The sequence below is a fragment of the Vombatus ursinus genome, unplaced genomic scaffold, assembly GCF_900497805.2.
Source record: "Vombatus ursinus unplaced genomic scaffold, bare-nosed wombat genome assembly UNPS02014961.1, whole genome shotgun sequence".
In the NCBI taxonomy this organism is placed as follows: Eukaryota; Metazoa; Chordata; class Mammalia; order Diprotodontia; family Vombatidae; genus Vombatus; species Vombatus ursinus.
Genome location: NW_020954739.1, coordinates 1275816 through 1302220, shown reverse-complemented (window position 1 = coordinate 1302220; position 26405 = coordinate 1275816). Strand labels below are relative to the sequence as shown.

At 43.8% G+C, this 26405-nt stretch overlaps 1 protein-coding gene across 1 annotated transcript in view; it reads right to left on the bottom strand.

The window, feature by feature from the left end:
- CPAMD8 (C3 and PZP like alpha-2-macroglobulin domain containing 8) overlaps window positions 1–26405 on the bottom strand; it is a 160537-nt gene that overhangs the window by 57898 nt on the left and 76234 nt on the right. Inside the window, exons 23-27 of the mRNA XM_027845395.1 lie at window positions 24437–24488; window positions 22584–22882; window positions 21054–21279; window positions 18630–18806; window positions 7724–7805 (exon numbers count right to left, since the gene is read on the bottom strand). Coding sequence (XP_027701196.1) covers window positions 7724–7805; window positions 18630–18806; window positions 21054–21279; window positions 22584–22882; window positions 24437–24488 — 836 coding nt within the window. The remainder of the gene's footprint in view (window positions 1–7723; window positions 7806–18629; window positions 18807–21053; window positions 21280–22583; window positions 22883–24436; window positions 24489–26405) is intronic.

The following is a 26405-nucleotide window of genomic DNA, read 5'->3' as shown; positions in this document are numbered from 1 at the left end:
TGAAGTCACCATAAAAGTCCCCTTCAGTTGCTGCATCTCCCCCATCACTGCCACCGACCACAATTACCTGCCATGACACTTGTTTCCTGAACTCCTAAGGTTCAATGGCCTGCTAATCTGTCACTGGCCACAGGAGCTGGTGTCAACCCCTTTTGATAGTTAATGACCTCCACCTCAACCTATAACCCTCCCGGACCCTTTCTGAGCCTCAGTGTTTAGCCACCAGCACCACGCCTAATAACATGCCACACGCACTGGGGTAGATTCAGGGGCACACCACTTCTGAAAGGTTGTGGACTCCTAGTCTCTCTCTCCCCCTCTCAATATCAAGATGTGCTTTGTTGGGTCAAGCTCAGAGCCTTCTGTTGCAGTTTTAATTACGTCCTCTCTCAATGGAAATGGAAAACAGCTTTTGCCGATAAGGCAACTCAAGTGACCTGGAGTAGAGGAAAATGGGCTGGGTCAGCTGTCTTCAAGGATCTGAAAGCTGTAACGTATGAGAGACATATACTTGTCTTGCCTGGCCCTAGAGGGTAGATCTTGGAGCCATGGGAGTATGTTACAAAGTCAGATGCCAGGTCAACATTAAGAAAAACTTGTTAATACTCTGAGCTTTCCAAAAGTAAAATGAGTCATCTCATAAAGCAGTGAGTTACCAGTTACCAGGGGTCTCCAAGCAGAGGTCAAATAACCATTTGTCACAGAGGGGCCTCCTACTCAGGTATGGGTTACACCACATGACTTTTCTAAATCTGACATTCTCTGATTGTGTGTCAATAAACCTTGGCCTACTGGGTGCTGCAGGCTAAGCGTAGCCAGCAAGGAGAGAAGACTATATTGTACTGGGAAGACCTGGCCATGGGCTAATTCTGGCCCTGGATGTTTGTTTCCACAAAGGTGGAAAAGAATTGGGATGTAAACATGCCAACATAGCCAACTCTAACACGCACCTCTAAATACACAAAGACTTCCTGAGCTCTTTAGAGCACTTGCCTAAACGTCAGGAATCCTGAGTTTAAGGTCAGGTTGTGCTACTTACTTCCTGTGATATCGGCTATCTTTTTAACCTCTCAGGGCTTCAACTTCCTCATATTTAAAATGGAAATAATAACTGAAAAGAGGATCACAGACCGACAGTTAGAAAGGGCCTTGGAGGCTACGTAGTTCAGCTCCCTCATTTCACAGCTGAGCAAACTGAGGATGTCAGAAATAGGATTTGAACCCAGATTTTTGGACTCCAAAGACAGCAGCCCTCATTACACCGAACTACACCTCCTCACTGGAATATAATGATGATAACATGAAACAATGGGTGGGGCAGGGCTTCTGAAAAAGTCAAACCCAAGTACAAATAATAATAAACTCACATTGTATAATTACTCTACAGTTTGCAAAGTGCTTTATTTACAACAAAATCCCAGAGTTTAGAGTTGGAAAGGTTCTTGGGGCATCTAGCGTAGCCCAAACTTGAAAAGGAATCCCCACTATAACACATTGATCACCTAAATTCCCTTCAAAGGTCTTCAAGGAAGGGGAACTTACCAACTTACAAAGCAGCTCATTCTACTCTTATATAGTTCTATTTATTAGGATGTTAGGAGGCAGGTAGGTGGCTCAGTAGATAAAGCACTGGGCCTGAATTCAGGAAGACTAGTGTTCAAATCTGGCCTCAGACACTAGCTGTGTGATCCTGGGCAAGTCACTTACTTAACCCTGAATGCACTGGAGAAGGAAATGGCAAAGCACTCCAGTATCTTTGCCAAGAAAACCCCCAAAGGGGTCACAAAGAGTCGGCCACGACTGAAAATGACTAAGCAACCACAACAAATTAGGATGTTAATCCTGACTTCTGGCCTGACTTTGCTTTTTTGCAACTTTCACCGATTGTTCCTGGATCTGTCTTCTGGGGCCAAACAGAGCAAGTGTAAGCCCTCTTCCATACTTACAATCACAACACTTAGGATCACAGAACCATACATTTAGAGCTGGAAGGGACCTTGGAAGTTATCAAGTCCAACCCTCTTATTTTACAAATGACGAAACTGAGGCTAAGAGAAATTAAGTGACTGCCCAGTGTCATATAACTAGTAACAGAGTTAGGATTAGAACTCTCATCGTCTAGTGTGTTAGCTTTCCTCCCAACTTTGTGGCAACTGCAAAAAAGGCATAGAACCTATGCCTTTAATCAAGTCACTAATATAAATGTTAAACAGCCTAGAGCCAAGCACAGATCCCTGGGGCACTCCACTAAAGACCTCTACCCAAGCTGACACTGCAACATTAGTGACCACCAGAATACCACAGTTCTAGTCAGCCAAGTTCCCCAGTTTGGTGGTACCTTTGACTCCTCACTCTTACCCTACTCATCTAATTAGTAGCTGCTGAATCTTTTTATTGCTATCTATACAACAGCTCTCGCACCCCACCCCCTTCTTCTCTTCACTCACACAGGCACTACTGGCCTGGACCTCCTAATTGGTTTCCCTGCCTTAAGTCTCTTTTCACTCTGACCCATCTCTCCACAAATGAAAGAGACTTGCAGGGCAGGGATTATTTCTTTCTTTCTTTCTCTTTTTTTTTTTTTTGAGTATCCATAGAACCTGGCACAGTGCTTGGTGTACGAATGACTGATACTTTGAGTCCAGTTATTCAACCAGTTCAGAAGCCATACTGGCTCTCTGTAATCACCGCTTCAGTAGCCAAAAAGAAATGTGAGATATGCAAATTTAGGGCCATCTCCACTCCACGTGTTCACATAGACTATTTGTGCCCGGCCTGTGGCAGAGCCTTCTGAGCTCATCTAGATCTAGTCAGACACAGTGTACCTTGATCCCGACACAGTGACGTCATTGAGGTCCTCTCTGAGAATGAAGGACAACAACCAGCCCATCAATCATCATGTCACAGAATAACAAGATCCCAGAATCCGAGAGTCAGAAGGCCCCGCGTCGCCCTCTTGTACGAGGTGCCTCTGAAAGGAAGCCCCACTAGGAGATACCTGACAAGCGGTCACACAGCCTCTGCTCAAAGGCCTCTACGGAGGAGGAGTGCCATCGCTCTAGCGGTCCGCTCCGCTTCTGGATGTCTCTAATTGTTAGGAAAGGTTTCCTGACGTCAAGATTAAATTGCTGTCTTTATAACCTCCACTAATTGCTCTCGGTTATGTCTGTGATCCAGTGGAATAAGTCTAATCCCTCTTTCACATGACAGTCCTTCAAACACTTGAATGCAGCTCTCATGTCCCCCTCAGTTCTCAGGGGATGTTCGGTCTACCTGGCTAAACATCCTCGTGCCCTGCACTGATCTTCACATGGACTCAAGGTGCTTCATCTTCTGACTGCCCTCATCTGGACACTCTCCAGCTTATCAATATCTTTCTTAAGCTGTGACACCCAAAATACTCCAAAGCAAAATACTCCAGAAAGAGGTTTTGTGAAATCAAGATGTTCACTTCACCAGATCTTCACTAATCACTGACTTAATGATCTGTTCCAGAATATTCCTTGGAATTGAAGTCAAATTCACTGGCCTATCTTTTTGTATCGTATCCCTTTTTTGAACATCAGGACTCTTGCCTTCTCTGGCTCCTGCAGCACATTGTCCACAGTCCTTCAACTATCACTGACAGTGATAAGGAAACCATTTCCAACAGTTTTCTGAGTTTTTGAAGATTTGGTTCATCTGGACCTGGTGACTTGAAATCAGTAAGGATGTCTATACACTATCACCCTACCTCCTGATTTGTCATGGGGATCCACCCCTCTTAGCCATGTTTATCCTATCACTTCTTAATGCAAACGCCATTTTGCTTGACAAAAAAAACAGAAGCAAAACAAGAGCTGAGCAGCTCTGACCTCTCTCCGCTGTTAGTTTTTATGGCATCATTCACCCCTTATTTGATCCTCCTCTTTTCCTAATATAGTTTTAAAAAAATAAAATGAAAAAATGAAAAAAAATTTAAAAAATTAAGTTAAATTAAAAATATCTCCAACCAATGTGAGGCAAGAGATAAGGAAATCAACAGCCCCCAAGCCCCTTGTCACATTACCAACAATAATTTTATTTTTTGTTTTCAACATTTACTTCTACAAGATTCTGAGTTCCAAATTTTCATCCCATCTCACCCCTCCCCCCGCCCCAAGATGGCTTGCATTCTAAATACCCCTTCCCCTAGTCTGCCTTCCTTTCTATCTCTCCCCCTCCTTCTCTTATCCCCTTCCCCTTCTATTTTCCTGTAGGGCAGAATAGATTTCTGTACCCCATTTCCTGTATTTCTTATTTCCCAGTTGCATGTGAAAACATTTTTTTTAAACATGTGTTTTTTAAAACTTTGGGTTCCAAATTTTCTCCCTTCCTCCCTCCCCACCCACCCTCATTGATAAGGCGAGCAACTCAACATAGGTTATATATGTGCAATTATGCAAAACACTTCCATAGTAGACATGCTGTGAAAAACTAACTCTATTTCCCTTAATCCTATCCCGCCCACCCATTTATTCTATTCTTTCTTTTGACCCTGTCCCTCCTCAGAAGTATTTGCTTCTGATTACTCCCTTTCCCAATCTGCTCTCCTCTCTATCATTCCCCTACTCTCTTGTCCCCTTCCCCCACTATTTTTCTGTAGGGTAAGACAGATTTCCACACCCAGTTGAGTGTATATGTTATTCCCTCCTTAAGTCAAATCCTACGAGAATAAGATTCACTCATTCCTTCTCACGTTCCCCGTTCCCCCTCCACTGTAAGAGCCTTTTCTTTTCTTTTTTTTTTGTGTGTGGGATAATTTACCCCATTCTACCTCTCCCTTTCTCCTTCTCCTAGTATATTCCTCTCTCACCCCTTAATTTTATTCTCCAGATATGACCCCTTCATTTTCAACTCACCCTATGCCTTCTATCTATCTATCTGTATCTACATATACGTATATATAATTTTTTCCCCTCCAACTACCCTAATACTGACAAAGGTCTCATGAGTTACAAATATCATCTTTCCACGCAGGAATGTAAACAGTTCAACCTTAATAAGTCTCTTATGATTTTCTCTTTCCTATTTACCTCTTCATGTTCCACTCAAGTCTTGTATTTGAAAATCAAATTTTCTATTCAACTCTGGTCTTTTCATCAAGAATGCCTGAAAGTCCTCTATTTCACTGAATGACTATTTTTTCCCCTGAAGGATTATACTCAGTTTTGCTGGGTAGGTGATTCTTGGTTGTAATCCTATCTTCTTTGCTCTCCAGAATATTATATTCCATGCCCTGCGGTCCCTTAATGTAGAAGCTGCTAAATCTTGTGTTATCCTGATTGTGTTTCCACAATACTTAAATTGTTTCTTTCTGGCTGCTTGTAATATTTTCTCTTTGACCTGGGAACTCTGGAATTTGGCTACAATATTCCTAGGAGTTTTCCTTGGGGGATCTCTTTCAGGAGGAGATTGATGGTTTCTTTCCATTTCTATTTTGCCCTCTGGTTCTAAAATATCAGGACAGTTTTCCTTGATCATTTCTTGAAAGATGATGTCTAGGCTCTTTTTTTGATCATGGCTTTCAGATAGTCCAAATTCTCTCTCCTGGATCTATTTTCCAGGTCAGTTGTTTTTCCAATGAGATATTTCACATTGTTTTCTAATTTTTCATTCTTTTGGATTTGTTTTACAGTGTCTTGATTTCTCATAAAGTCACTAGCTTCCAATTGCTCTATTCTAATTTTTAAGGAAGTATTTTCTTCAGTAAGCTTTTGTACTTCCTTTTCCATTTGTCCAATTTTGCTGTTTAGGGCATTCTTCTCCTCATTGGCTTTTTGGACCTCTTTTGCCATTTGGGTTAGGCTATTTTTTAAGGTGTTATTTTCTTCAGTATTTTTTTGGGTCTCCTTTAGCAAGCTGTTGACTTGTTTTTCAGAATTTTCTTGCATCACTCTCAGTTTTTCCTCTACTTCTCCTACTTGCTTCTCAAAATCCCTTTTGAGCTTTTCCAAGGCCTGGGACTGATTCATATTTTTCTTGGAAGCTTTGGATGTAGGAGCTTTGGCTTCATTGTCTTCTTCTGGTTGTATGTTTTGATCTTCTTTGTCACCAAAGTAAGATAATATAGTCTGACTCTTTTTGCGCTGCTTACTCATGATCCTGGCCAATTACTTGAGTTTTAAACTCTTTGTTCAGGTAAAAGTCTGCTTCCAATGTGAAGAGTGTACTGTCCCAAACTTTGGGGGTTTGTACAGAGGTACTTCTAGGGACCTGTAAATTTTCAGTTCTTCCAAGGTGGTATGATAAGGGGCGAGGTGTTTCCTCTCCATAGCCACAACAAGCTTCACCACACCAGCGTTCCTCCTAGCCCCAGGACTACCCCTCAAAACTCTGACCCAGATCCAAGCATTGGTAAAGCAAGAGATTCCTGCCTCAGCCCTGGCAAAGAGATCCCTGCAATCCCCCTCTGATCAGTCACTCGATTCCCGCTCAGTCTGTGGGCCGGAAGCTCAGGAAAAAGCTGCGACCCTGCGCTGCACTTGAGACTTGCCGTGCTCGAGACTTGGGGCTAAGACCTAGCTCCTCTCTCACCGCAGTCACAAACTTTTTCCACTGACCTTCCACGTTGTCTTTGGCGTTCCTGGGTTGAGAAGTCTGGAAACCACCACAGCTGCCCACGATTCAGTCTTCTGAGGCCTGCTCCAGGGTCGCTGTGGCCTGCTTGCCCACACCAAACTGAGCTCCTCTCCCTACCCGGCACGATATACCTTTCTAATCAACCATCCAGGCTGTCTTTGGCTGGAAATGTGCTTCACTCTGTCTTTTTGTGGGTTCTGCTGCTTTAGAATTTGTTTAGAGCCATTTTTTTAGGTATTTGGAGGGCTTTGGGAGAGAGCTCAAGACAGTCACTGCTTTCCCTCCGCCATCTTGGCTCCCCCCCCCCATAATTTTATAAGACTATGCCATGCTCTAATTCTTTGTTACCTGCCCATGTTTTCTATACACAGATTAAAAAAATCTAAGTTAGTTGGTGAGTTCCCTGTGCATTCACACTGGTTTTTTCAGACAATTTCCCTTCTTATTCCTCATTAAAATTATTTTCCTTTGTATCTTCAGAATTCCATTCCCGGGCTGACTTCCTCTGTAGTTTTAGTCCATGAGATCCCACCTCCTCTTCCTCTGAACTCCGTGAAGTCTGCTCTCCCCAAAGCTACGGTGGACATCTATGAACCCTAGCCTGGCTCACCTCTCTCTATCACAAACTCTAGGAGGGAGTAATCACTTCCCTCAATGTTCTCATCATCTCTACTCCAAGCAACCAGTTTCTCCCTGTTAGTGAGAATCAGATCCAGAATATGATTTCCCTTTTTTTGTTTTCTTTTCCTTTTAAAAGAGGATATAATTACTAAGGCTTGTTAAGCTAATTGCTCTGGTGTTGGTAGAGAAAGCTCCAACAGATGCTTAGATAATTCAAGTCCTCCACTACCAATATTGCATGACTTGGTGCTAGACTGGCAGTCTGTCTCCTGAACTGCTGGATTCAAAGCCCAACCCAACCATTAACCAGCTGTGTGACCAAATACTTTACTGAGAAGTACTGAACTTCTCAATGCTTCAGTTTCCTCATCTGTAAAATGGGGATAATACTTCTCACAGGGTTCAGATGATCCACTTGGCAGACTTTAATGGGACGTATGGATGTGAGCTCCACTGCCCACTACTGGCTCACATTTCTGTGATGACAACGACAGTGACTTACCACATGCTCCCCGAAGCATCCCTCTCCCCAAAAGCACTGTATGAGCCGTCCTGGCGCTTGTAAGTCAGCTGGCGCTGATACCCTGAGAAACACAAAGAGAAGATTTTGTTGTACACAGGAGGCAACTCAGTCGTCTGTGGGAATGCAGAACCTGCAAATGTCTTCTGCGTTGGCAATTCACCCGTTCTTTTACTAAGACCGCCAACCCGTCGCTAACAAAACATTGAGATGAGATAGTTCTCTATAGAATACTAGAATTTTAAAAGTGGAAGGAGCTTGGCAGATCACATGGTCTAATTCTGTGCCTCTGTGAATTCCTTCTACTGCATACACTGCTTGAATACATCCAGGGATGGTGAAATCACTACCTCATGGAGACCCAGTCTATTCAGTTGAGAGTTTTTATAGGGTCATAGGTTTAGAGTTAGAAGGGGCCTCAGAAGCCATCTAGTCCAACCCCCTCATCTTACATTTGATGAAACTGAGGCTCAGGAAGGTTAAATGACTTGCTCAAGGTCACACAGGCAAATAAGCACTGGTGATGGGATTTGACCCCAGGTTCTTTAGAGCCAGTACTCTTCCCACTCCACCACACTGTCTCCTTTTGGAACTAAAATTGACCTTTCTGCCATTTCCACCCCTCACTCCTACTTTGATTGCCTGCCTCCTGGGACCACACAGCACAAATCTAACCCTTCTTTCCCACGGTAGCTCTCCAAAGGCTCTAAAACACCAGTTTTGTCCTCACTTGGCCTTCTCCTCTTCAGGCCAAATACCCTGCTACTCAAACCCATCCTCTGGTCTCACCTTCACGGTCACCTTCTTCTGATGTCTTCTCTAGCCTGCTGCTATCCCTCCTACAGTGAGATGCCCAGGGGCTCTGACCGAGAGAGAAGACAATAAAAACACCGCCTCCAAATCCAGCGATACCCTCTTCCCATTTCAAAAAAGGAGGGCTAGAATATTCCTCAGCCTGGAAGCATGGCCAATAGATCAGGCTGCCCAGAACAATCCTACTCACCCTTAATTTCCATTTGAAAATCCCGGGCTAAACTTGGGCCAAGATTAAACAAAAATGCTTCTTTTTTAGCCCAATAACCATATATTGCTAACTACAAACATTTTGACTCCCCCTGCTTCTGTGAAAATCTAAACTATCTATATAGCAAACCTGAATGTGCAACACAAATGAGTTATGTCACTCCAATAACACTCATGGGTGAAACTGGCAAGAAGACAGCAAATCCATAAGATGAACAGATCTTCCCACTTTTCCATAATGATCCATTTTCACCATTAGTGATAGAAAACCTCAGTTCTTAACACCTTAGTTCTCAAAGTACTGAAAAGGCAGCAGAAATAGCAGTGAGACAGACACACGTAACCCTGGTGCTTCTACATTGGGCTGGAGATTAAGCAGGCAGAGCTGCGAAGCACTTTTTCTCTGCCGCATGCTTCCGGGCAAGTCACTTCACCCTGTCGGCCTCAGTTTCCTCATCTGTAAAATGAGCTGGAAAGGGAAATGGTCCAGTATCTCTGCCAAGAAAACCCCAAATGGGGTCACAAAGGGTCAGACATGACTGAAAAGACTGAACAACAACAGTCAGCCCCCTTCCCTCAGAGGAAGAAGTGATTTACAATTATTATCTCATTTGACCCTCAAAACAACCCTGAGAGGTGGATGCTGTTATTATCCCCATTTTACAGATGAACTTTTGATTGGCTGATGGGCTGGAACTGGGTGTGTATTCAAAGGGCAGCAATAACCGGCCAAAGCTAGCCTTGGTCTCTCTCTTCCTGGCCCGGCTAGGTTCCAGTGCAGAGGCAAGGGCTGCCGTAAGCCTCTGGCTGGGGAGAGGGAGTAGCACCAGCAACCTACCGTCCTCGTGCGGCTTGACATGAAGCCAGCAGCACGTGCTCTGGTCGTTTGCGGCCCTGTTGTGTCTATTGTCTCCTGCCTTAGGTGAGGGAGTATTGGAGATGGGACAGACCAGGCTGTGACCTTGTGGGCTTCTAAAGGACGAAGAGTGAGCCACCAGAAGGCCAGGGACTGCAGTCCGTGCCAGTTTATGAGCAGCTGAGCCCAGTGACCTGCCTGGCCCATCACAGCAGTGGCTCAAGGGCAGCTAGGAGGGAGTGATTTGTCCATTGGCTGTGCTATGTTTGGAAGTGAACTTGGTGGGGACAAATGTTTTGTAGCAAATGCTTTAAGTTTAAGCCCACTATCCCCAGGGATCAAGGTAGGCTAAGGGAGAATTGTGCCCCCAAGAACTGAGCGAAAATATGTTTACTTCTGTTCTTGTTGCATTTTGTTATTAAACTTCCCTTTGTAAGAGCTAACTGATTAACTGATACAGAGGTAATAATCACTAGCAACTAATATTGGGGAGAACACACCAGAAAGAGAGATGAAACCAATGGCATTTGGAAAGATACCACAATCCCTCAGGAATACCTCTAGAGTTCTGAAGAGGAGATAAAATCAGCCTTGTTCTAGGGAATGTAACTAGTTAATGTGCGCTGTGATAAGCACCCCCAGAGTCTATGATGAACTACAAATCAATAACTCTTGTCTTTAACTCCACATTCCCAGCCAGAAATCTTGCCCTGACAGATACAGCAGTACAAAATATCTCCTAACCATATGTACACTTTAGCACTTAGCTGTTTATCACATTTACCTGCTAAAGAAAATAAAGTAAAACATTAAACACAAAAGGGTAAGCAAACTTCTTAAGAAAAAAAGGTTAAACCAACCCACACATCCCAAACCCTGGGAAGCATCCAGTTCAGATGTACTTATATTTTCCCTCTTATGAGCAAGAGGGAAACGGGAGAAAAGAAATGATGGTCACGAGCTTGAGGCTCCAGCCCAAAAAGATTTTACCGAATACAGAATCAGTCACAGCATGGCTTGTATATGCTTTATCTAATCCTTGTGGCCACCAGCAACCTCCTGTCTGCTCCTCCTGCTGACAACTCATCCCTGATTCTTACTGATTTTTACTCCCACAAATCCAAAAGTTGGAAGGAGAAGCTTGGGAAACAAGGTCAGCCCCTTCAACAGTCCTAAGATAAGGGCAAAACTGCCTGAGGACAGGTGCCTAAATATGCAGGCAGCCATCTGTAGCATCCAAATCTCCTGGGCAACACTGGTACGAAATGTGTCCAAGCTAGGCCTACACAAAGTTGGGAAGAGAGACAGAACCAGCCCAACTACACACCAGGGAAATCCATGCTGGAAGTGATACAACCTTGAAAATACTGGGGTACCATCACTTTGTAATATATCTTAACAAAAATAAATCAATAGAAAGGGGGGAAAATCTTGCATGATACTAAAGTGAAAAACAAAAAGGTAATCAAAAGACCTTCAATAGCTCTGAACCATATCCCTGTTCTCTCGTCTTTGTTGTTCGTCCTTCCTTTTCAAAAAGGACCAATGACATCGTGGGTGATGTCTTGATTTGCTTGTGAATTGGATTTGAGTGAGGCAGAATTTCAAAGCCATCAGCTTCACTCTTCCTGAGTCACGGAAATCAAGTGGAAGGCTAACGTCAAGATGACTGGTGATGGCCCAGGATGCAATGGATGAGGTTGATTAGGAGAGACCCCAATTAATTAGATTGGATTACAGGGTATGGGTCTTTGGAGGAATCTGAAAGGCAGTTCACCAAGTAGTGTGGACATACCCCCTGATATGTTGTTGAGAGGACATAGAGAAGTTCTGATTGGTTTTCAGTGATTGGGACTGTTTCCAAGATAATGAAATGATTGAAACTCAGGAGGACAGACTTCTTTCAGAAAAACCACCACTCTCCACTGCTGCTACAAAAGAAAGCCAGCAGACCAGTTGGCTTCATTTGGGTTTCCTCTTTGCTTTGCCTCTTTTCTGTTGAGAAGATAGAGAAATGGCAGTAGTGGAAATCCTACCTCTGGTATCTGATAAAGGTTGACTTAGGGTTGCTCATTTGGCCTGTGAGACTCTGAGGGTAGACTTTCCCTATCTTAGAGATGGCAGCAGCTGGGGCAGTGATAAATTTCCTACAGAATGGCCAACTTTGATAGACTTAGCTCTTCTCAGCAATACAACGATCTTAGACAATTCCAAAAGACTCATGATGGAAAACGCTATTCACATCCAGAGAAAGAACTATGGAGTCTGAATGCAGATTAAAGCATAATATTTTCTCTTTTTTTCCTTTCTCGTGGTTTTTCCCTTTCAAACAACATGACTAATGTGAAGGTATGTTTAATATGATTGTACATGTATAGCCTATATCAGATTGCATGCTATCTTGGGGAAAGGTGAGAAAAGGGAAGGGGAAAAAATTTGGAACTCAAAATCTTATAAAAGTTAATGTTGAAAACTAAAAATAAATTCAAAAAAAGAAACAAAAAAATTTCCTGCAGAAACACAGAGAGCCTTTGTATGCTCTCCCACAGATTTCTGAGACTAGAGTTCCTGGGAGTGAACTTTCCCATGTTAGAGATAGCACTGGCTGATAGATGTCCTGCAGAAGCCCACGGCAGAAGCAGACACAAGAATGCTCATTCAGTCTGGAAAGGGAGATCGTGGGACCCCAATCTCCTATGTGGAAGAGAGAGGATTTTTATTTTTTGGGCAGTGCTATCCTAGGGTCTAGGCTTCTCAGCAGAGGAAGTACATTTCCTGGGCCCTGGAGGCTGGCTGCTGGGTGATTCTAGATGCTGGCATTCCCCAGTTCAAGAGTCTGGAGATTCAAGGGAGAGATTTCTCCCTTCTAGAGGGAGGGAAGAGACTTGGACATTGCCGCAGCCCATCTCTCCTTTCCCAGTCCTCTCTAATTCGGGGATTCTGACTGTTGTTAAGTCTAATGGGAACGGGTGTTGGCTGTTCAACAACATCCAAATATGACTTCCTTCCAGGAGGAATTTATGGTCTTTGTCAGTGCTTTCTGTGCTTTCTGTATGTGCTTATAAGCTCCTGGGAGCCCTTCAAGTGTTGGATGTATTTTCTGTATCTATTTGTGGGCTCCTTCAATCAATCAATTAGCAAGCATTTATTAAGTGTGCTAGGTGCTAGGCAAACTAAGACAAAGAATGAAGTAATCCCTACTCTCAGGGAGCTTATACTCTAAGAGGAGACAAGTCTATCTATGGATATAAATGAGAGAATTTATACAAATAAACACAGTCACCAAATACAAAGTGGTCAGGGAGGGAGGATACTGACAGTCCAGAAGACCAGAAGAGGCTTCACACAGAAGGGAAGACTTGACCTCTGTCTGGAAGGAGAAGAGACATTCTGAGGTGGAGGTGAGAAGGGAGGACATTTCAGACACGGAGGACGGCCAGAGCAAACGTGCTGTGTGGGAGAAAGGTCATTCTGCTGGGCTACAGAGCAGTGCAGGGTTGGGGAGACCAACGTCCAATGAGGCTAGAGAGATGGGTTGGGGCCAGGATGGGAAGGGCTTTAAAAGCTAAACAGAGGTACTTACTTATATTCCTAGAGGCAACAGGGGGCCACCAGAGTTTATTGACGTGATCAGACCTGTGCTTAAGAAAATTCCCTTGGGTAGCTGGGTGAATAGACCAAAATAGGGAGAAACTTAAGGCAAGGAGATGAATTAGAAGGCTAATCTAGGTAGAGGGAAGAGCAATTGAACTGAAGTGGTGGCTGAGAAGGCAGAAGGGTTGGGATGTACGAGATATTGTGAAGGCAGAAATGGCAAGATTTGGTAAATGAATGGAAACGAGGGGTTGAGTGAGGATTTAAGGTTTTGGATCTGAGAGACTGGAAGAATGGTGGTGCCAATCACCAAAGCAGGCAAGTCTGGAAGAGGCGTGAGCCCTAAATTCTCTTCTGGACAAGTTGAGATGTTTTTGGAACATCTAGTCTGAAATCTCCAATGGGCAGTTGGTTACTCCTTTGAAATTTTTGCCTCTTCTGCATTTTCCACGGGGTCAAATAAAGACTTCCCCACACCCGATACACAAATTGTCACACTGAGTTCTTGTATGTGGACAGGGGCCCTGTTAGGCATATTTGGAGAAACCTAGATATGAACTACAGCCAGAATATATTTTGAGGGCAATAAGCCAAAAATGAAAATGCCCTCTACTATTGGGAGTAGGAGGTGGTGGCGGTGGTGGCAAAACCCAGTTCTCTTGCTTCTTTTCAAGCTGTGGGTCCTCTCTGCTGCTCCTCTAGCCAAGGGGGCCTAGTTGGTGACTTTCCTTCTCTAAGATATGAGATGCATCAAGAAATCCTCTTGTGTTTCTAGAAGGTCCACTGGCCAAATTCTCTAACTTCAAAATTATAGAACTTGGGTCACTCCCATGGCTGAAGCTGCTCAGGAAATCTCTCTTCTCTGGAGACAGGTTAGATGCTGGGATTATGTTGCTGAGAAACTAAAAAATCACCCCTGACCAACACAGTAATTTAAAGTTCAGGAGAACTGTGGATATATTTTCCTCTTGGGCTAAGGGGGCAAGCATATGTCTATGTTTCCATGTGCTTCCATTGAAAATCTATCAGTCCCCTGGCTGCTGCCATTTCTAGGGCTGAGAAAGCCCATTCTCAGCTCTCTCTCCTCAGGTCAAATGGATTAGTTCATTAAACTTCCAGGTGCTTCTGTCGGGAAGCCATTATCAAATTGTGGGGACAGGTTATGTGAATGCACAAGCTTCTCCTCATCCCTAGAATGCCGATCTTTTCTGTTGTATGCTGCATGTACAGTACGGTATCTAACCGTAAAGGCAAACAGGAAATCCAAAGGAGGATAGATCGGTCAGCGTGTTTTTACAGCATGACAAACAGGACTATCTCTTGTGACCAGTATCCACCCTCCCAAGTCCTGCTCAGCCAATTATTGGTGAGGCAGCCCTAGCCACTGCAAACCAATCATGTATTCTTTGTGACTTCTCAACAAGATGATTGAGGGAATGATCATGTGCTCCATGGAGAGGTGCTCTCTCTCCAAACAAAGGCCCACATCTTATAATCAAGTCGAGTGGGGACCTTATGAAGTTGATTAAAGCCCCAATCCAAACCACCCCCCCACTTATATAAAGTCTTTATAAGATTCAACTGCATGGATATCAAGGGTATCCTTGATTAAAATATGAAGAGAATAGGTAGACCTTCACAAATGATTTCCTACAGCATACCACATCTTAACAGATACACAACTGACCAAACAATCCTATGATATATTATTCCTTGATTGCAAAAAAGCACCTCACTTGGTGGAGCAGAACACAGCCTTAGAGGCTTTCCTCCCACAAATCTCTTCTCCATATGTTAAAATCATACAAAATTTCTTAATAAATGTAAGCAAAGAGAAAGTTCTGTTTAATGACTCTCTGGTTACTAACATTAAATAAAGCATAAAACAAGATGTATGCTTGCCACAGGCATTCAGCACTACTACAAGGATGTTTTCTGCAAGGTCCAAATGGAATAGACTCCCTACAGAGGAAAAGGCATTCCAGATACTCCTGCTTTCAAAAGATACTGTGATGGTGGCAGGGTTTCCTCAATGGGATTTGTGATTATTCTAAAGGGACTGGTTAAACCATTCATTCAGGAAAAAGAAAATGGGTGAAAGATTGTGAGCAGGTCCCCACCTTCTCGTGCATCCATCTTCTCATCTCTACAATGAGGTAATTGGACTGAACGACCTCTGAGGTCCCCTGGCTTTTAACCTCGTCATTGGACTAAAATCACTCTCTCCAAAGTTATCAGTGACCTCTGAACTGCCAAATCTAATGACCTTTCCTCAGTCCTCTCCCTCTTGACTGCTCTGTAGTCTTTGATGCTGTCCATCACCCTCCTCTCGCTTGGTTTTCATGACACTGCAGTCTCCTGGTTCTCCTCCTCCCTATCTGGCCATTCTCTCTCAGCCTGCTTTGCTGGATCTTCCCCTAGAGCACAACCATGGGTGTCTCACAGGGCTGTCTCCTGGGCCGCCTTCTCTTCTCCTTCTATACTGTTTCACTTGGTAATTTCATCAGCTTCCATGGTTTCAACCATACTTTCTATGCAGATGGTTCTCAAATTTATTTGTCCAATCCTAATGTCTTTCCTGACCTTCACATCTCCAACTGCCTATTAGACATCTTGAACTAGAAGTCCCATAGGCATATTAAACTTAACATGTCCAAAACCAACCTCATTATCTTTCTCTCCAAACCCTCTCCTCTTCTGAACTTTCCTGTTACTGTCAAGGGGGCCACCATCCTCTGAATCAGCCAGTCTCAAAATCTAGGTGTCATCCTCAACCTCGTCCTCTCTCTCCCCCGTCCCTAGTTTCTACCATCACAATATTTCTCATATATGCCCCTTTCTCTCCTGTGACATTGCTATTTATAGAAATGCTAGCTATTACTGTTGCTGTTGCTAGTTAGCACAGCCCCTGGCAAGGAGCAGACATGTTATAAATGCTCACTGACTTGCTGGTCTGGCTGCTTGGGGCCTTCCCAGGTCTACAACTTCAAGTTCTATGATTCTCTGGAAGGTTTGAACTGGTGGCTCTCAAAGGTTCTTTCTAGGTTGAACACTGATTGTTTTACTTGGAACAACAGTGATTTAGTGTAATATTATTGAGCATTGAGGACTTTACAGCTTCCTGATGAAGGGCTGGAAGCAGTATGGATTATGCAAGGAAAAAATGAAAACAGGAGAAGGTAAAAAAACAGGTTTAGCCTCCGCTAAACATGGGTCATGTAAACTAGAGGCACATGGATGAATGAAAGATGGAGTCAGACACTGGGGCTTTCAGCACCAAAGGTCAGCTTGGCACTCTTGTGTAATACTTAAGTGGTAGCGAATTTCTCCATCACTTCTTCCAGCAGAGGACAGATGACCCTTTGTCAAGGATCTATGTCATATAAGGAGCTCTTCTTTTGAATAACAATAATGATAATTCATATTCACATAGCACTTGAAAGTTTACAAAGCATTTTGTTTACAATAGGCCCATGAAGCGAGTAGTGCAAATGTTATTATGCTAGTTTTACAGACCAGAAAATTAAGTCTGAGACCACAGCTAGTAAATGTTACAGTCAGGTTTTGAGACCTAGTTTCTATCAGTGTTTGTCCTATGACACCATGTTCAGTAGTGATAGATTGCATGACCTTTGAGATCTCTTTAAATCTGGAAGGTTCTTCGATCCTATGAATCTTTAATTCTACCCTGCTAAAAACTCAACTCATGGATAGCCAGAGGGATACTGGCAAGAGAAACACACCAGAGGCTTTTGCTTATCTAGGCACAGACATATCTTTATATTCATCCAACTATGAGAAGAAGCCTTGGTGTCTGCAGCTTCTATCTCAAGCTTGGGTAAGGTAGCTTGTAAACACTACTTGCTCTGATTTCTTTTAATGCCAAACTTCACTGGGCCAGATGACAAGACCAGGGCAGGGGGCTTGATTACCCTCCAGCAAACTCTTCTAAAATCAGCTTGCATCACCCAAGCTCCAAATCACAAGACCTCGGAGTTGGAAAGGAAGCGAGAAGCCATCAAGTTCAATCTTCACCAGGCCAAGAATTGTCTCAACTTCACTAACAAGAGGTTGCCCAGCCTGCTCATGTAGTCTGCTAGAGAAAGGGAACCCTCTGTCTCCCAAGGCAGCCCATATCACTTTTGGAAAGCTCTCGCTGTAAATAAGTTTTTCCTCATATTGAAATAAAATCTGCCTTTTCGCAAGTTCTGCCCTTTGGGATCAAGTAGGACAAAGCTCCTCATCTCCAAGACAGCCCTTTAGAGACCTGAAGGCAGCTCTCACACCCCCATCCTTCACTCCTGACCTTCACTCTCGGGCAGAGCCTGGTCAAGGGACCAAAGCAAATCTATGAATATTGAACTTCTAGCCTACAAAACGGGAGGGACATCCAGCCAAGAAATGGAAAGTTGAAAATGTCAAACAAAGTCTACACTGTCAGGAGGGCAAGGAAGGAAGAAGGTAAGCTGATGTGTGGGGGTGGGAACACAGTAGATATTGCCAGTATCCCAGGGGCATCTCACATCATACCTGCAGCCGGCACATTAAAAAGGTAGATGTACAGCTTCTCAGCTGGTGTTTGATACTGGCCTTCGTGACACTGCTTATGCCAAATTATTTTATGTCAGAAGAAGAGAGGAGCAAGGTAGCACCTCCTCTCACTGAATCAGTGCAGCTATGAGGGCCAGCTGTGCCTGGGGATTGTTCTTTCCGTGTCTGTAAGTGTGCTACTCATGTGTGCTGTGTGTCCTCTGGGGAAGTCTTTTGTTCTGGGTGGTACTACTGATCTGTCCCAAGTCCAGTACTCAGAGACTACTGGGTGTGTGTGTGTATGGAGGGGGAGAGACACCAATTATGTCTGTCACAAGGTCATAAACAGCTGCTTTCTTGACTACAGATTTTGAATCCCTCCCTCTTCCTTATGGCATGTCTGTGTCCAAAATGGGACTACTCAGACAGGCAGGGGTCTTTGGACCTTGACATCTTCTGTGGAATGGCTTAAGGCATTTGTGAACCTAGACAAACTTCAGAAGGTATGATTTCTTTTTCAGTGACAGGTAGAGTGCAATTAGTCATTTGGATTCTCTTTCCTTTTGAATGTTTCCTCCATCCCCACTAAATGCCTTTTTCCTTTGAGAGCCAGTGAACTGCCTCCCCTGCTAATCAGGTCAATGCAGGACATATGTGACAAGGCTTATAGCTATTTATTAATCAAATGCCTTCCCCTCTCCATTTTTCATTCCTTAGCTTTCTTCCAGTGCACCAGACGTTACTTTGCTTGGTTCATAAGACCTCTGAATGAAGGCTAAGGCTGTTTTCTGTGCATAGGACCTGTCCTAGGGAGAACCCAGGCCAAATGTAAGGGGAGAACATCGGGTGTAGGCACCAACATTGATTGCCCTTTCCCAGGAATACCTTGAACGAGGTAGTCTGTTGCTTCACTCTCCACCTCGGGGCTCAGCTGTCTGGTTTTCTGAAGGTATTTTAGGACAAAAATGTTGGGGGCAAAATGGATCATATTTTGTTCTCCACAGCCAAAGGGCAGTCGCAGAAGGTTATCAAGATGATTCAGAGTTGGACCCATCACGTCTCCTAACAGAAACAAAAGTGAATCATGATTTAAGTGTGCAGCACTTTACTCATGCTCCCTTTGCCTGGAAATTCTCTCCACTCTCTTCTGTGCCTGCAGTAATCCTCAGGAGGGAGCACTCCTTGATCCTTCCCACCAGGGGAATGCCTCCCTTCTCCAATCCCCCCACAACGTTTTGTTGACAATTTCCTTATGCACTTATCCTTCCTTGTACTATAGTCATTTATAAAATAACAGCACATCCCATTAAATGGCTTTAGAGTGCTCCATGACACACAATGTTAGGTGAAATAACATTAGAGGGGGCAGTGAAGAGCATCTCAGTAGAGCCTTCTGCTAGGGTGAATGAGTTTTTGGGGGTCAGAACCTATGATTTTATTAGTGTAGGGAGCTCCCAGGAAGCAAACTCCCTCTCTCAATGCAGACTGGCATCTTCTTCACAACTCAAGGTCCTACTGAATGCCCTAGGGCACCTAGGGGACTTGTCTGGTGTGGGTGAGAGGCCCTCGGCCAGCTCTGTCTCCCTGGCCATGCTGGTTACAGTGGATTAATGACATTACTGTGGGATGATGTTGGTTAGGATGATGCTAAGAAGTAGAGCCTCTGTTGATCTACTGTGTATGCCCATTGAAATTTGGGTTCCCAAAAGGGATGGAAGGGTTTTTGTTTTAATATTCTCAGTGCCTTGCACAGTTCATGGCACAAAGTAAGTGCTTGATAAATCCTTGGTGAATTGAATTATTCTTCCCCTGCCTTTCCCCAGTAGCATGGAAGCTTCTTGAGGGAAGGAATCTTATCATACATATTCACTCTATTTCTGTATGCCTCACAGTAGTAAATGAAGGACCTTGCATCGAGTAGGTCTTCAGGAAATGTGGGGATTGAACTGAATTCAACTTAACTCGCTGGTTGTTCCTTGAATTTGACTCTAGGAAGGTAGTGGAATGGAGGCAAGGCTCCAGCCAAGGCTAGGGAAGGTTTCCAAAAGGATAAAAAAAGCCCTGGTAAACTTCCCAAATTGGTTTTAAAATAACTTAGTCTGTTCTCTTTTCCCTCTCATAAAATAACATGAAAGATTAAAAGATTCAAGAAGTTGGTCTTCGGGGAAAAAAACTCAAATCCTTGCCCCTTGGCATTTCTCACAAAAAAGAGTTTCCACTGAAGGAATCATATGGAGGTCCACAAGTCCAGGACTGACTAAGAGAACCTTTAAAGATGGCAGCTGGATTCTAATGATAGCCACATTCCAAAGGGCAGGGGAAGGTGGAAGCAGGCAGGAAACAGGGACTAGGAAACCTTTTGGTGTGTTATAAGGCCACCAGGGCCTCCAGCTGGAGCTATGCAAGTGAAAAATTTTAAAATTCTTATTGGAACATATGTATCACAAAATGATACTTTAAAAAAAAAAGAAAAGAAAACTAGCAATAACTTAAATGGGGGCTATGAGAACATGTGGCAAAGATAACCACAATAAGAGCTCTTCCCCTATGCACCACTGTGAAGGTCACCCAGGGCTTGCTCCTTCCACCTATCCTATGTGGGAGGCTGGCAAAGAGAATTCTCCTCATTCTACACGTGAGCATATAGGATCAGAGAGTAGGGGACTTGTCCAGGGTCACTCGGCTAGTCTGCCAGTGGTAGTCAGAACTCTGGCCTGGATCTCCTGCTTCCTCTATGACCTCCCTTCTCCCCTTCAGCTTGCCTACACTAACCAGGAGCAGCAAGAGCTTCCCCAGGCTGATGAGTAACTTTGACTGGCCCCAGCCCGAGGAGTTATGCAGATCGAGTGTCTATTCATGTAATCAAGGAAGCTTGTTCAGGACTTGGTCCTTCAAGGAACTCTACGCCTGCACTGTTTCATGGCTGACCCAACCCTGCTCTCACGCTATCAAATGTGTGTCTACGTCTGGGTCAACAAAAAGAGAGGCATTACCTTCTTCTGTGCTCTTGGGAGAGCATCAGTCCCTGGTAGGGCCCTGTTGGTCTTTGGATGGCAAAAAGCACTCTGTGGACTGGTCAGAGATCTCAGTTTATCAAAGATGGCAGCCACTGATGAGAACTTGCCCCACATGAGTTGGGCTCTGGCCCCTAATATCTAGTGAGGGCTGTCAAGGACTAATCCTCACACACGGAAGACCAGCTTATGTGTGCCTGATTGGAAAAGGAAAGAGTGGATCTACTTGAGATTTCTACCTGGTGGGATGTCTAATTTGGACCCAGTGAAATGCTGCTTGTTTGGCATAAGGTACCTATTATTGATGCAGTCGCTCTTTCTGATCCTGGGATCACATTAAGTGGGACTCCAAGGGTAAATGCTTCATTGTGGTTTTCATCCGTCTCCTCTTTCCTCCAGATCTTGTATTCTCCCATGGACCCCCATCCCGTTGAGAAGCCAATGTACTTCACCTCCGGTGGCTTGGAAAGGCCCCACTCTACAATGACAGACTCATTGGATGGTTCGATCCCATGGCCTACCTGCAAAGAGATGGTGAGTCTGATATTTCCAGGCAGAAAACGCAGCAGCTACTGGTTTAGTTCCTACATTGTAGCAACGAGGTAAGGGTCTTTCCCCCCAAGAAAGTGACTGGAGATCCCTGTACCTATACTTCGAGGATCTGTGATGTCTTAAGTGTGGGTCAACTCCCTCCACCAATGCAAATAACAGCCTCTCTACCCCTCAGAAGAGGGCTTTCACAAGTTGTGGCTGAAAACCCCCCACCATATAGTGACCAGCAGCCCTCTGGGGAGGAATTTCTCCCCTTAACTAGGCTTGCCCTTCTTTGGACTGTCTAATGTAGAGCCCACACTCCAAGCTTCTCCAGATCAAAAGGCCCTGCCAAGCTCATACTCTGTCAGCAGAGGCTTCAAATACACTTTGGAAAAAGTCACGGTTACCCATAAAGAAGATGTTTCTCAATAATGTCCTTAGGTGACCAGTACAATTCTTGCCAACCCAGGGGCACCCACCTTGGTGCCCAGAAGGACCACTAATGTTATTTTACATCAGTGACTGAGAGGAAATGTATAATAATAATAGTCCAAGCATTAGCAGTTTCAATGGTGTGGGGAGCTCCTACCGTGCAACCTGACAGCCAATTTTGAGGACTGTGGTAAAAAAAAAAAAATGCATCAACCTGCAGCCAGCCTGGTAATGAGCCTCTCAGACAGCACAGTCTTTGGGAGCCCAGGGTCACTTCTACACCTCAAGGTACTGAGGGAGGGCTTTAATGAAGGAACCATCTTTATGTAGTGCTGTATGATTTACTGGGCCTGGAGTTAGGAAGACCTGAGTTCAAATATGACTTCAGACACTTGCTAGCTGTGTGACCCTGGGCACACAGGTCTCTTCTCCCTGTTTACTTCAGTTTCCTCATCTGTAAAGTAAACTGGAGGAAGAAATGGCAAACCATCCCAGTAACTTTAACAAAACCAAATGGGGTCACAAAGAGTCAGATATGATGGAAAACAACTAAACAACAACAATGTTCTACCAAGAGCTGGCCTTACAAACAACCCTTGGGTGCAGGTGGTACAAATATCGTCCCCATTTTACAGATAAGAAACCTGGAGCTCAAGGTCAGGTGACTTGTACACATTCACAAAGCTGCTGGGATTTAAATTCAGAGAATCTGACTGAGTCCAATGCTCTTACTACAATACCGCATGAACAAAGGTCATATAATCTCATTAAATGGCAAAAGGCAATTTAAAATCAAAAGTCCCTGAATCCTGCTTGGAAAATAAGAAGCAGCAAGGTGATTTCATCCAAAATTCATTACCTGGATAATTCCATTTTTCCAACTGATCCAAAAAGTCCGGAATTCATCCCAAGAGAGAATTCCAACTGTGTCTACACTAGCCACAGGGTCACCCATTTTGCTCAAGGAAATCCACGTCTTGGAATTTTGGTGCCCGCCAATGACAATCTCTGTCATCTCTGCTGTGTCATGGGGGCCAGACGACAGTGCAAAATGGGCATCGTTGTGAGCTTTCACAGCAACATCAAAGTGGGTCATACGCAGTGGCTTCTGAACATACTGGTACTCGTACTTATTTGGAGTTGAAATGTGAATTTTCTCTAGTCAAGAAAAAAAAAAAGAAGTGCAATTGTGCAAGATGGTGGCCAAGCAGCCTATCTCTTCTAGTCTTCCCAGCTTGGCAGGACCCACTGGAGCTTGGAATTCACTGGTAGAGCCTCCACAGCACAGTGAGGGACTGGAGGAACGCCTTAGCGGAAGACTAGAGGGAGATACGCACTTTTTAAGATGGTATGTCTCAATGACTTCCTGGGGTAATTGTACAATTCGTGCCAGTCTAGTCTGCTCTGTACCAGGTCTCAGAAAACACTAGAAATGTGATTCTGTGAGAGCCAGGCCTGTACTGGGAGTTCATGATACAATGAGATTTTAAAGACATGCTTTTTTAAACCTACATATGCTAGAGTTTAAGGCCAAGGGAAGAGACCCTATCGTTCCTAGACTTAGTGTCTCTCTTAGTAGCTAAGATACTGAATTCAGTGTCAACGATGGATGATTTGAATTTTTAAAAAATTCTTCACTGCTATAAAGATACTATCTTAGCTCCTAAAAAATACCAAACTAGTACCTTGTTCTCTCTTTGTGCCTTCCTTGCTTGAACTACCTCTAGAGCAGGACAAGCTATGGCAACCAAGGAGGAGAAGGATGAAGGAGGAGGCCTGGTCCGATGAGGTGCCTAGGCAATGACTGAGGGTGGCAGGCAGAGGGTGAAAGGGATGAATCTTGGGCTCACATAGAGGTAATCCATCCAAAAGTCTCACCACCTCCCTTCACTACAGCAAAGTGCATGGTGCTACTCCTCCCTTCTATACAGGCACTACCCTTCTTCTACACAGATCCTTCACTCCACATGATGGTCTTTTGTCGCTTCTTTTTCCTCTGAAGGTGGAATGTATACTTTAGCTGACTGTACCTGGATAAAGGGCTGGGAGGGATACACTGTGTAATTAGTCCTGGGCCCCCACGCCATGAGGGATGGCCCTCAAGCTCACAATTGCTCCAATGACCCTGATCCCCCAAAATCTCCCGAGGCAGCTTCTGGCTTCAGACACCTTCTAGGAATATCCCTATTCCTAATGGTTGACATTTAATTTTTATTCCAGGTTAACGCTAAGTCTTGAAACATTATGGCTTGATTGCTTACAAGTGAAGCAGGACAGTGGCTGTGGAAGTCAGATTCTGATATCTACCTACCAAATCAACTAGCAACTTGTGTAACTGATAATAAATTTTGACTTTTTTCCTACGATAAATGTTTTAAAAAGTTGTCTTTCAGTGATTTCTAACTTTATTGCTAAGCTCAGATATTCAACATAAGGTTTGTAGGCCTAGTTTAATAGTGGATATTTGCCAAGCAATTTAATTCTGTTAAAGGTCAGTCAAAGAATAAGTTAAAAACAAAGTATGCTTTATTCAAAGACTACCATATTAGAACATTCTTTGCCTCTTGGAAAAATGCTGAGGCCTGAATGATATCTTGGCTGAGACAGAGAAATGCCATTTTTTTTTTATCCAGTTGGTCAACAAGCATTTATCAAGTGCTTTCTGTAAGCCAGGCACTGCACGTACATGCTGTAATCAGAACCAAGACTTACCATTAGGGCAGAAGAATACACTATAGGTATATTCTCTGGCTAGTCCTTCTGGCTGAAAGTAAAAAGAAATGCAGCGAGTGAGTGACGACGGGGAGGAACACTTAGACAGAGCAGTCTCTTCTTTGAGCTTATGGCAGACACAGAATCTTAGCAGCTGCCAAAACCATGCCATGTACTTCATCAGTCTGAGCATGGCGCCTTCCTAAGGAGGCTAGGGGCATTGCTTCCATCCCAGAAAACACGAAAAAGGCGTTAGTGCATAATGTGTCAAAGTAGGAAAGGGCCTTAGAACCCAGAGCATGGAATGAACGTCTGAGCTAGAAGGAACCTAAAGATCATTCCATCCAACCCCAGCGTCCCCCAGACAAAAGGCAACTGGGGCCCAGAGGCAGGAAATCACTTGCCCAGTCACACAGATAACGTCTTGCTTTACAAGTAAATTTACCTTTTCAATATCTAATTCCAATCATGACTTCTATTCCAACAAATTTTCATGATAGTCATAAAGTCATATATATATATATATACATATGTGCATGTGTGTGTACATATCTACATATAGATATATAGATATATAGATATATGGGGCAGCTAGGTGGTACAATGGATCGAGTGCTGGGCCTGGAGTCAGGAAGACCTGAGTTTAAATCTGGCTTTAGACACTCACTGTGTGACCCTGAGCAAATCATTTAACTCTGTTTGCCTCAGTTTCTGCATCTGTAAAATAAGATGAAGAAGAAATGGCAAACCATTTTAGTATCTTTGCCAAGAAAACCCCAAATGGGGTCAGGAAGAGCTGGACGTGACTGAAATGACTGAACAAAATATCTCTATCTCAATATCTATATCTATCTATTCCATCTTGTGTTAAGACTCCAAGTTATATAAAAATATACATTTCCAATTTTTATAGGATCCTAAGATTTATAGCTGGGGGGTATCTTCCACATAGTTCAACGTCCTCATTTTATAAATGAGTAAACAGGCCCAGGAGGAAATGTAAAACAGTAAGAAAACAAACAACTTGATTCCTTGGATGATGAGTGGATACCACTTGGCCCAGATGAACTACATTTCCAGGTACTGAAAAAAATGGGCAGCTGTAATTACTGAGCCACTACCAGTGGCCTTTGAAAGTCTGTGGGGAACGAGAGAAATACGACAGAACTGTAGAAAGGATGTTTCATGTGGAAAAGAGGAAGAGAGGTCAATTAGACAGCAGTAGCACAATGAGATGGAAACTGCATTGAACGTAGGGAACTGAAAGAGCAATGGTGTGATGCCACATGGGAAGAGAGTGGCCAGAGGAACACAAGTCCCAAGGATGTGTGCTTGGCCCTAGACTAGTTAACATTCTTTAATGATGACTTGGTTAAAGGCAAAAATCATCAGATTTGCAGATGACACAAAGCTGGGAAGGAGAACTAACACACTAGGTGACAGTCTGGCTCCAAATACATCTCCCCAAGATAGAGTGCTTGGCCAAAACTAATAACATGAAATTTCATAGGGAAAATGTAAAGTTTGACATTTTGGTTAAGCAAATACATTTGATTTTAGGAAAGTCATTGACAAGTTAGAGGGCATCCAGAGGATGGCAACCAGAATGGTGAAGGGCTTCAAGTTCATGAAGATGAAGCCATATGATAACTGGCTGAAGGAACTAGATATAACTATACTTATCTATACAGGGCAGCTGGTGGTGAAGTGGACAGAAGACCTGGCCTGAAGTCAGGAAGACTCATCTTCCCGAGTTCAAATCCAGCCTCAGACACTAGCTGTATAATCCTGGGCAAGTCACTTAACCCTGTTTGCCTCAGTTTCCTCATCTGTCAAATGAGCTAGAGATGGAAATGGCAAACCACTCCAGTATCTTTGCCAAGAAAATCCCAAATGGGGTCACAGAGTCAGACATGACTGAAACAACTAAACAACAAAATCAATCTCTCTCTCTCTCTCTCTCTCTCTC